The sequence below is a fragment of the Anopheles gambiae genome, chromosome 2 (genome assembly GCF_943734735.2).
Source record: "Anopheles gambiae chromosome 2, idAnoGambNW_F1_1, whole genome shotgun sequence".
NCBI classification, from domain to species: Eukaryota; Metazoa; Arthropoda; class Insecta; order Diptera; family Culicidae; genus Anopheles; species Anopheles gambiae.
In genome coordinates, this window is record NC_064601.1 from 100,944,697 (window position 1) to 100,957,302 (window position 12,606).

Genomic DNA, 12,606 nt, shown 5'->3' on the forward strand with positions numbered 1-12,606 from the left:
TTATTATTCAATAAAATAAACATGAAAAAAACTGATTGTTTTACCCAAAACTACACTTTGAAATGGTTTGAACCGTGTATTAGTGCTTCTTAGTGATAAAATGACAAAGCTTTTGGGATATTTAATATATCAGATAAATATAAAGATATTGATATTGTCGGTGGTTTTTGGAGGATTTTGTTTACTGTTAGCTGAAATGTTTCGATCATGAAAAACTTCCCACATTTGATTTGAAACATTCGTTTCCATGACCCCAAGTCGTCGAAAGTCCTTGAATAGCATTGAATATTGAGTCTTGAGGCAATAGTTAAGATAAATTGAAAACGTTTGGCAAAACATTTTATTTCGCTTTAACACCTTATTATAGCAGTAATACCTTAGTTCGGAACAGGATTAACAATTTCTGACGGAGAGCACAGCCCGGTATAGGTGGGATTGCGCCCGGTAGTACAGTTTAAACCGACCGCTCCCGTCTTGTACACCGGACGGGAAACGATGTTTGTGACGGCGTAGTTGCACACAAAGTAATACGTTTTCCACGTCCCGCTCAACCAATTCTGCATGGCACATCCAATCTTGCTGGTCTGATCACTTGCCATCTGCGTAAAGTGTCCGATTGGAGATCTGTGATGAAAGCACAATACAACAGGCCAAATTGCACAAAAAGGCTCATGATCGTGATAATACACAAACAAAAAAATAACACTTACCCCACATAATTCGATGGATAAGCAGCGATTTGACCGAGCGTAGTGACGTTGTACTCACTCCACCAGGAACTGATACCACCAGTCACCAGCTGCGCAATTGTCATGGTCATACCGTAGAACTGCGTTAACGCAAGATTCTGCCCAGCATACGCATAGACGGCCGTATTGCGGCAGCTATCGTGCTTGTACGTACAGTTGCGCGCATTGTTGCCCGCTTGCTTGGCAAGTTCCGCGTCCCAGCTAAGGGTGGGCATGCGAACTGCCGGCAGAAACGGTGCCAGCTGACCCAGGGCCAGCTGCGAGCGGCGCGAGTTGTGCTCGGCCAGGATCAACGACTGTATCGTGGAGTTGAGCGTTATGACGACGGGGCTAAGCCCCACGCAACCGGCACCGCCCGGGCTGGCTGGGGGGTTGCATCCGATGTTGACAAGATTGTTCCTACAGTAGCTAGTGGCACAGTAGTCGGTTTGAGACTGCAGCCCACCGACCAGACAGCTCACGATCGCAACTGGATGAAAACGTAAATCGGAGAAGCTTAGAATGTGGGACAAGTTGCTTGTGAAGCTGGTGAACCAACCGCTCGGCTGTACCTACCGAATGTCCAAATGCTTGCCATTTTTCCCCGAAAAAATACTCGTGCACCTTAGGCAAATCACGAGTCTACTTTAACTGTACCACTTGCGCAGCTGCGGCTTCATTTTATATCGTTTCGAAACAAACCATCGAGCTGAGTTTGTCTAATTGTCTCTGTGTGTCTTGTTTTTGTTTGTGTGTATTTTTCGTACTACCAAATAGAATCGTTTCCATTACTATTGCTCCCATTCGGCAACCGAAGTGTGCTCGGAAGAGGGGGATTTTCTTGGAATAGAAAGATCAATATCGAGCCTACAATACTGTGCGTCACATAACAACATGAAGCTGTTTTTGCACGGTAAATAAAGAGAGAGTCTGTTTTTGTTTTGCTTATCGGAATCGAATTGGATTCAAGCCGAACTAGTACCACGAAGGTAAGAGATGCTACGGTATGAATGAGCGTATGGTTTATGCATGGACAAATAATTCACAATTTAACAGACATTTTGATTGTGTGGTGTGTTGTTTTCAAATTAATGCAGGAACGTCGTTTCATGATCGACCTCGTAACACCACAACACACGTCCAAGCAATGGTTTGTTTATGCTCGAGAGACAACATTTAAAAAACTGGTGTTTCGAAGGGCATCTATTTGCTGACCTACAGTTGACAGTTTGTGCTCTGGTGTGGAGATTTTTATGAAAAATACTTATAGAATGCCTTTTTATTTGAGACAGTCAGAGAAGTTATGCAGCAAAAATGGTATAAATGCAATTGGTTTAAATACTGCTGCTTTGAATAATTTTGTAATCTTATTAGTATCTTCCTACGTTTTAAAGCCAAAATATTATAGCATCTGATATGAAATATTTGGAATATCTAGGGAGATACTTTATGCTAATCAATATTTACTTCATTTTAATATTTTGAAATCAAGAAAAACTATTAAATCACATAGGAAATGATATTTTTAAATTTTTAATCTTTCATCAAAACTGTTCAATAAACCACCAAATCTATTAACAAGATCGTTCGACTTTAAATATTACAATCTCTTCAGTATTACAGGGTTTTCCAAGTCACTTTTGAATCTGAACATCGTTATTCACCGCGTGCAAGATGTTAATCCACATCAATCTGACATTTAATTTCCTTCACAATAATGTTTAATTTCTCCAACATGATTTTCAACACAACTCAAGCTGGATTGAGTTTGACAGTTCTTTGTTATGTGTTATGTGAAAATCATGTGTTGATACTTAAATTACATTTTAAAGCAAATAAACCATTTGACAGCTGTTTAAATACATCTTGGCATATTTAAATCTATGGCATATTTAAATCTATGAATAAATCAATCATCTTTGCCAACGATAACTCCCTCGAGAAAAAATCTTCTTTTAACTTCTAAAATAACCTGTTCGCGCATCGACTCCCCGATCCTTTTGTACCCTGCAGTCAAATAAGCAAAACTTGCTACTAAGGTCCTTGGCCCCCTAATCGGAATCGATCCCAATTCAGCTTTGTAGAAACCAACTTTGCTATCCATCACACGAACAGACTGAATGTTTGTAAACCTATTTATTGTAAAATTCTTAATATTCAATCACAGCAACACTCCAACCGCAAACTATGGGCACACAATTCCGATCTAATCAGATAATGGAAAACCACCCCCAGAAATTGAAATCCCGCTCTATTCTGCCTTCCCTTTCTCCCGCTCTTTCTCACCCTTACAATCAAACAATAAAAAAAACTGATCGAAAACCCCAGTGTCAGTTGGTGTTTGATGGATGGGAACGGTATGGGTATGTTTCGGACCTGCTGGATGGAAACAAACTGAAAACATTTTCATTTCACATAACGCCAAAAGTGCTGCCCCACCACCAACCCCGAGTTGACTTACAGTTCGTTTTCATTTCAATGTTGCTGCTTCCCCCCCCCCCCCGCCATGTTTCCTGTTCGATTCAGTTCGATCGTTCGAGATTTGGTTTTAATGGAGACAGAACAGGAGAGGCACTGAGTATCTGGTGTCCTTTTCGCTCTTTTTTTTAACCCGATGGGGTAGGTGTTCTAACCCGATATCGATTCGGGGCTCAGAAATAACATATCTGATGTTATTTTTTTCGCTTTTGCCCAGACAAAAGGTGTTCGTTAACCTTTCAAGAACGAGACCCATGCAGACCCATGTTAGTGCTGGGCTGGGGTATGGTTTTGATGCTGGTCAAAATTCAACTCAAAATCAAACGATCAACTAGAATGGGATGGGAACTGGTAAAGCGGGAGTTATGCAACTGGGATATTCAAACGAAAACTGGAAAAAATGACACTTCACTGTACATGCACAGTGCCCCGCCAGGTTCGTTCGGGTTTCCTCTCTCTCTCTATTGCTTTGGTGCGTAAATTTCCCTTTTTGCTAACCGGAAAAGCACGTACACCATCCAGCAGCTCCAGTAGGGCGAATAAAAACATCTACCACACTCCCCCCTAGGCCGTTATTGCGCACCGTCGGGCGAAACATTGTGGCTGGCATGTGTGAGCATGTTTTGCATTCCATCCACAATGGGGACGTGTGTAAGAGAGGGGAGTCGACGAAAGCCGTATTAAAATGACGGCTGTGCAAGAACCTCCGGGTTTGAAATCCGGAAACAGCCACATATACACACACATGCGACGGTGCACAACAATTGTGAAATTCCCATGAGTTGTGTAATCCCGGGTGGCATAACTACCATAACGTTTTGCCTTTTTTGCCTTGATGATGAAGCCCAGGGCTCCAACCCGATTTCATAAAAATAAATTCCACCTGTGAAAAGACACTCAAACGTTTAGAATGTAAAAGCGTGTATGTGTGCACGTAGTCGTCCCTCGTTATGGGCTTAACACACCTTGCACACCAGCGGCGCGCACCGTGTACCCGCACCATTAACACCAAACACTTTTGACCACACCAACGGTTTGCTGGTTCGTTTGATTTCGTTCTCTTCGTGGTGGTGGTGTTGCAAAATGGCCACTCATACGCAAAAAAAAACCGACAAACATTGGAGTAGATGAGGATTCCACCCCGACCCGTCTCACTTTCCAACAATCAGCCGTAACTGTGGTGTACCCGTCGATCGGCCAGGTGAACACATCTGAGGCTTTATTTTTATATTCCTGCTGAGTTTTCTGACCACCACATTCCCGCCCCCAAAAAAAAAACCGCACCCACCGTTTAACCGCGTGAGCTTTACAATAAAATATTATTGCTAAAGTGTGAGAACGTTTTGTTTCCTCCCCCATCGGACCAGGCACTGCGACCGCTGCGTGGTGGAATTCTTGTTGTTACGTTGTTTTTATCGTGCTTTCGCGGCTGTTGTTAAATTGTAAGCTCTAAGGTGTGTTGTTGAAGGGAACTGTCTAGCTTAGAACAAAGCATTGCGTTTTTGTTGATTTGGCAATATCAAATAACGTTAAAATACAACAACGTGAAAGTGTTTACGTGATGTTATATCGTTCTATCGGATGGTGGCATTTTCATTTCTGGCACGTTCGCGCACGGTTACGATTGAAAATGAATAACATCAAACTTAATGTAGCTTCACCTAAACAACGATTTTGTACATTTTTATCACGAAAAACATCCTTAATCGGTTTTTGATACAGGTGTAATGACTGTTAAGCATCATTGTATGTTACTGGAAACTACTTGAATGCGCCTTCAACTTGAGATGTCACAAAATCTTGTTCTAAAATACCGTCAACTTAGCTGAATTAATCGGCACTAGTTTTCCCACTGTAAAACAATACGTTTCAAACCTTGTAATATCCTTTAATTGCTTTCCAACTTACTTACATCGCAAACGTTACAATCCTGGTCTAGCAAAGCAAGGCTTATAGACTTCGCCTAAGTCGTCCGGCGGTGCCATTCGAATGACATGTTATAAGTCCACTGGCAAAGTCTGGCAATGGGGTCCTTTGCGTTTTAAGTTGATAGGCTGAAATGTCAGCCTGTCAGCTGTTAGCATTGTATAGCAGTTTTCGAGCAGCTATCTAAGTGAGTATAATATACAGGTGGGCTTATCCCAAGGTGTATGAATTTAGAAGGCTGATTTTTATCGCTTCTGCTTCTGAATGAAAGTTTAAGAGTGTTTTATGCACTCGGCAGGTTACCAGAAAGCCTCTTTGAGTAAATCTTTTCACCTGTCCTGTCAAAAAGAGACGTTCAAATTTGGTTATAAAAAACATGCTATGAGACCACCTTTACCTACATTTTGATTCTGGATTCCATCACCTGATCTCTTTAATGCACCTTGAGATAAATGTAAACACCTCCTTGTTTTGCCATTTTTCGAGCAGGTACTCGAATCTAAATCTAGCTTTGAGGCTTGAATAATCTAGACTAGGCATGTGTAAAATGAACGAGAATCGCACCGTTCGAACAGTTCGGTAAAGTGCACGAACGAACGAGGTTTCTTAACAAAAAGAACGACCAGGACTTTTGGAAGAAACTGACTACACCGAACGCGTTCGAACGTTCCGTTCAGTGTTCGACGGCACACATAAATGTGGTAATGAAACGTGCAAAATCATATTGCTTTCTCGCTCTTTCTTGCACCGTGCGAACGGGTCGTCAGAGATCAAAATGTAGCCTGTTGGTGTTGAAATCGTACCCATACAACTCAATTCCTCGAACGCCGTCGAATTTGTCCAGCAGTGTTCGATACGTGTGCTGTTGGTGTGGAAATCGTATCTATACGACTGAATTCATCGAACGCGTTCGAACTGGTGTTCGATCTGTGTTCTGTTGGTGTGTAAATCGTACCTACACAACTGAAATCATCGAACGCGTTCGATCTGATCCGTTAGTGTTCGATCTGTGTTCTGGTGGTGTATAAATCGTACCTGCACAACTGAATTCATCGAACGCGTTCGAACTAGTGTTCGATCTGTGTTCTGTTGGTGTATAAATCGTACCTACACAACTGAATTCATCGAACGCGTTCGAACTGGCTCATTTGTTTTCGATCTGTGTTCTGTTGGTATGGAAATTATACCTATACAATGCAATAGATCGAGCCCGTTCAAACGGATTAGTCATTGTTCGCGAATGCACTGAACTGAGTTGATTGCGCTCATCATGTTGATCCATATTTAAATAATTTAGTTTTTTAGAATCCTTGAGTGTGTATAAGGCATGGGGTACAATATATGCAGGAGACATTTTTGCTCGTATTAGTTATTTACATGCTAGTTTTTGGTCGGTTTTGCGATGGATTGTGTTGACCAGACAGCCGAGTGTTTAATGTTTTTAAATTATTGGTTTCAACCGCAGAATGAGTAGTTCTTTGGCTACAGTATGCGTCTATGGTGGGTAAATGAAAAAGATAACGAGCGTTCTTTGTGAATAAAAACCTCATGAAACAAAGAACGAAAGAATCGTCGTTCGCGTTCGGTTCTTTTTGGTGAGCGAACTAGTTCGTTCGCGTTCGGTGAAAAGAATCGTTTTGCCCATGCCTAATCTAGACTGAAACTTGCAGAATAGTTTTTTGCGTGGTTTTGTTTGGAGTGTTTACATGATTTCAGCCTCCAACTGTCAAACTCCATACAAAAAACTGACTAGAATCGTAAAGGGCCCAATCTTAGTTATCGGTACAATACGTTAGATTTGGATAGAATTCTTCATATCTCTATTGAACTCTAGTCTCCCTACACAAGCACAGCTTTAACCATATCGGTAGATTCATTTTTAAGGCAAAAATTTCTAAAATGACATTAAAAACGATGGGAACAGCATGATCGGGTATCAAGAGTTGTGCACAGTAAAGACTTCAGGCAAAGATGTCTAAATCATCAACAAATATGTAGGCTTGACTTTATGAAAATGATTCCAGAAGTCCTCAGGGTCTCCTTTGAGAAAGATGTGCCCCTATCTAATATCTAAGTCCCACAGGAGACAGACAACCTCATCCCCCAGGCGGATGCCTCCTACGGAGGTAGCAAAAATCGAATAATTCAAACTAACCTGATGACGGGCAAAAAGTTCAAAAACAGATTTCAAAAACGCTCACAACATCATTTAGTTAGATCATTCACCTTCACTTCAAATACGCAGTGGTTTTAAATTCATTCCGAAAGGAATCACCAATCAATAGAAGTCGCAGTCAATTTTGAACTGTTTCAAAGCACATTACTCGCCTTTAGTGAAAAGAGAGTTCCAATTTCAAAACAAACGGCACAATTGATTGTTTGATCATCGTACCTGCTTCATTGAGAAGAACCCTAATCAAATACACCCCGCACTGCAAACCCACTCTCTCTGTCCACTTTTACCAGCGGTACCCCGGTTTAAAGCTCCTGGGAGAACGCTTTCTGAATTTTAAAACAAAAGACCGCAAACCACCCCAGATTTAACGCTTTTTCACACTTCGCCCCGTCCCCCCTTTTACCAAAACCGTGTTTGAACACAAAATGCTCCCCGGGGTGTGGGGGGTCGGGGGTGCCTACCTCTTGCCCCCAGGCCAGTCCCTTCGGGTGTGCGCACACACACACACTTCTGGCTCGTCGTGATTAATGATGTGTGATAAACTATCGATTTCCTTTTGCCAACCAAACCAGGCAGCCGGAGGCCAGAGGCGGCAGAATGGTTTGCAGCTGTTGCAAATGTTGTGAACGTGCCAGCGCCAGTGTGCCCGCACATGGATGGCTAGCCGTTGCGGGTTATTAGCCTGTGAGTAGAGAGCAAGCCAACATGGAAGAAACGACCACAGGAACAGGATAACAATCATTATTGCCGGACAACGTTGGGCAAGCAATGTTTCCGATTGGCGTGGGCGAGGGGTGGGGGAGGGGGAATGAGGTAAAGCGTTGGGAAGGGGTGAAAAAAGAAGGAAAGGATGGATAAGAAGTAAAAACTTTGGCTGTTGTGAACAAAGCAATACCGACCAGTAGCGTGCTGCTGTTTATTTAGTGCAATAAGCACAAAAAAACAGGGTTATTAAGCATTTTCTGTTTTTTTGTCGTGTGCGAGAAGCAAGTAGAGGACAGACAGTTCTCTCGGGTGTTGTTGGTTTAGCCATGTTCTTGGTCTAGTTATTGATTGTAGAAATAATAAAGGTTGCCAAAGAGTTGGCGTTTTGTGTTTGTTTGCAATAATTACTATGTTACTAATTGAAGTAAAAGGAAAAGAAAATAACCATTTTAAACATACAAACGCTTAAAGATTGCAAGATTTTAAGCCCATAAAAGGTACAATCTTTGCAAATAAATTTATTCAAGATATAATTAACAGTATAATCACAACATGATAGTACTTTTTGTGCGAGGATTACTTAACTTTCATGTGACATTCATCACAATTAACGACCTTTACCATGGTCTGCCAGCGGCATTAACATCTGCCAACAACCAAATACCGTCATGGGTGGCCAATTTTCTTCCGAGGAGATTTTTCACCTACCTAACGGTTGCAACGGTTTAATGGTGCTCATTCGCGCACATTGTGCGCATAATTTAACCGCGCCAAGCATAAACTGTGCCCCCCCCCCCCCCCACAGCTGGGTAAGAAAGCTTCAGGCACACCATTGGACGTTAAATCTACCACAATAAACGCATCCAGTCTACTCCCTGGCACGTTTAAAGGCACACAAAAAAAGGAGAGAGAGAGAAAAGGTAAACAACAAGCACCACCAGTACACACATTCGGCCAACAATCATCCAAACGCACAGGGCCCCGGAATCTAACCAAACCGAAGCGATGGCTTTAACGTGCCATGAAAAGCGGGTACGGGAAATTAAATTTGCATTTTTATCGCAAGTAAAACGATTTTTATGACGCTTTTAAGTGTCGCCCGGAACGGAGCGGAGATGCTGGTAGATGCTGCTGCTGCTGCTGCATACAAACGTCGTGGTGGCGATTTGTGACCCAATGGTAGCGCAAGAGTTGTAAAGAACAACTGTCCGCTCGCATTGAAACGAAAGATATCCTCTAGCTCGAGCTCGGCAAAGGCGATGAAGACGACATGTTACATTGTACAAGATTCAGTTTCACTCACCGATGTACCAACCACAAAAGGCACCTCCCGAGAATGACTGAGTGTGTATGTTTGTCTGGGCAGATGATGGAGCAAGAGATCCCTGCTACCATCCACTTATTCCACTCGAACGGCACCAACACACTGGACAATGGGCTGCAATGTAAAGGAATGGTTTGTCTCGTTTTTTTAGCTTAGTTTAGCTTTCATAATGCTGGCAAAGAGGTATGTACCTTTTGCTTTAGCTACTTCACCATCACACCAGCGGAGCGTGTGTTTGGTGCTTGATAAGCACGGCGCGACACGAAATGACCTGCGGACCTTCCCCCCTGGCAGAGCATAAATGGCTATGGCGCGTGTCACCGTTTGCAAATAATGAGTAAATGAAATCAGCTTCCAGCCACCTTGTGTTGCCAAGGGACACACAATGGACACAATTACCAGAGAGTTGATGTTACGACCAGGAGTACTAGGTCGGTTCGCGTTCGCTGACAGTACCACAACCGTGTTCGTGTCGTGCACACATACACACACACACACAACACAAAAAACGACCAACATGCAAACGGCGTCCAAGCTGACCCGGCGTCCCGCGGGCGGCGTAATGTTTAGATTAACATGCTTTTGCCACCACTTGCCGCGAATGTTGCTGACAGGACGTTACGGCAGCACAATGCTAACAATGGGACTGGTGGAGATGTATGCCGCTTTGCTGAGAAGCAGTGTGGAAATGAAGGGAGAGGTTTTCACTTATCGCTGTCCATCCTTCAGCGTCGCAGGTGTGTGGGTGTGTGTGTTTCCGCGGAGCGCAGCGACCACTGAAGGATGGTCATGTACAGCAGCAACTACGTAGCTTGATAGGATAATAATGATTTTCATCCAACAGCACCGTAGCTTACTCCCCACATGGGTGGGGACCTGGAGGATGGACAATTTTCGTAAAACTAACGAACCATCCTCCCCTGGAATGGGGCTCCAAAATTGGTACTCTAAACATGGGTTCTTGGTGAGGAGCGTTTTAATCGCTGTCTCTTAGCAAAAGGGTGACTCTAACGCTCGTCCCACTCGTCGCTACCTTTGCACATCTCTTTGTTCAGCCCTGTCATTTGGGAGTTACCATTCAAACAGTAGTATAAATGGGACACACTTAAAAGGTACAACAGTTAAGTGGTCAACCAAAGTCCACTTCAGTGTGTGCCCAACGCAAAGCAACAAAAAAACCCACCGCGCGTGTGTTGGGTTCAACATTTTCATGTAAAAACGTGTAAACCACACACACACACACTCACAAAATGATGGTTTTTAACGTAATCTACGTAGATTTTATTCACCCCCTTCAAGCATTCACAGGCAATATGATTCGAATTGGAGTGTTTTCTGCCGCCTATTTACACTTTCATAGGAATTTGCTTACACAAACCACATTTTACAACGCTGTTAGCAAATGGGAATCACATTCGAAGTTTGATTCGAACCATGTGCCTCATGAAGCATCATTTCCATCCTAATTAACGGCACACCACAACATAATCTGATTTCACATGTAAAACCTTTCAGCACGTATTTCAATTGCTGGCAGCAATATTGCTTTTTTCCGATAGGATTGTTTACCAAAAATCAAACACAATCACTCGGGATGGATGGAAAATACGCACGTAATATATTTATTTGGGATTGAATTTTCCAACAATCATCGAGAGCATTTTCACGTTCGATGAGACTTCCAATTATGATCAGTCAATAGGAACGGTCCTGCAATTGAGCTGATTGTGCTGAAGCAATGAAATGTGGGGGCAATTTTGAAGAGCATTGTAAAAGGCATGATGAATTGATTCGAATGATGTTTTACTCCTCGAACCGTTGTTTAACAGGTTGGCTGATAAGTCCCCGATAAGTGATAGTTTTCTTGTTCTCAGACCTCAAAAGGATGCTCGCAGGGAAAAAAATTTGGCTGCAATGAAGAGGTGGTCGCCGAAACTGAGGCCTATTTTGAGGCAAAACCGAAGGAGTACTAACAAAATGATATCAAAAAATTGGAAGGTCGTTATAATTGTTGTATCGCTCTTGAAGGGAACTATGTTGAATAATAAAAACGAATTTTGACAAAAAAAAATGTGTTTTTCTTTGTTAGACCGGGGACTTATCAGCCATCCTGTTAATATTTGAATTGACATTAATATTTGAAACCCACAAAACCTATCGAATTTTAGCTTTTGATTTGATTTAAAAAACTAGGGAAAATGCAACAATTTACACAACTGACAACTTAATTTTGGAGCTTGTTTGCAGTGGAAAACAAAGATTACTCGCTTACACAACGATCCTTACGATACAATTGCCATAAATGCATGATTAACAAAACTATTAAATGTAGCGTTGTACAATGAGCACATCTTAACCTTTGATTATAACACACAAAGTCGATTTGTCACTCAGCTATTTGATGGTGAAAAGCATTTAATCATTTTAATTGGTAAAATATTCATACGAAACATATTTATTTTACTTGAATTTATGAAAACGCTAACAGTTTACTATAATATTTGGATAATTTGCTCAAAATGTCCACTTTCCACAAGGATTAGTAATACATTCAGCTTGTTTTTTAGTTGTTTTTTTTTAGAATTTTCAATTTGTAAAGCTCCAATATCTTTGTGTAATGTTAAGAAGAAGAAGTAATTTATGAAAAAACCTTAAAAATACAGGGTTTCCAGGGGTTCTCATATTTGTGAGACCCTTACCTGACTTTTTCTTATGGGGAGTGATCTTTATATGATAGAAATTGGACTCTAAGGCACCCTTTTTGGACAGTCTCATTGGAAATTCTTGTTCGATTTGTCCAACAAGGGTGCTATAGAGTCCAATTCCCATAACTTACAGTTCATTTCACGCAAGAAAAATTCAATAAAGTGTCCCACAGTTATGAGAACTCCTCGCAAACCCTGTAACATTATATAAAATTAAAATAATTTTAAAAAAATAGTTCCATCCAGTAAAAAGGGTGGAAATAAGAATGGTAGTCTCATAGAATCCATCTACATAGGTAACATTTCGTCCAAATTTACTATAATTTCACACAAAGAAGCACCAAACCGTGTGTAACTTACGAACACCACCAAAAGTGTGGCGACAGCATTTGGTCGCAATGTTTATCACATTATTGCTTCCCGCACTACATCGCTTTCTTGTTTCCATCGCTATCTCAACATTCGCTGCAATAACAGAACTCGGTGGGATAACATTTCCGATCAGTTAAAAAAAAACCAATAGCCACCGTAAAACCAATGATCGTCTTTAATAATTCATCACCG

At 41.7% G+C, this 12,606-nt stretch overlaps 2 protein-coding genes across 4 annotated transcripts in view; one reads left to right on the forward strand and one right to left on the reverse strand.

The window, feature by feature from the left end:
- LOC1277055 (uncharacterized) overlaps positions 1-12,606 on the forward strand; it is a 140,047-nt gene that overhangs the window by 57,387 nt on the left and 70,054 nt on the right. The window lies entirely within an intron of this gene.
- LOC1277051 (antigen 5 like allergen Cul n 1) lies at positions 308-1,412 on the reverse strand. Its single transcript, XM_061648627.1, has 3 exons — positions 1,305-1,412; positions 711-1,218; positions 308-624 (listed from the first exon to the last, which is right to left on the reverse strand). The coding sequence occupies exons 1-3, from the start codon at positions 1,324-1,326 to the stop codon at positions 378-380; spliced, it is 777 nt and encodes a 258-aa protein (XP_061504611.1). The 5' UTR covers positions 1,327-1,412; the 3' UTR covers positions 308-377.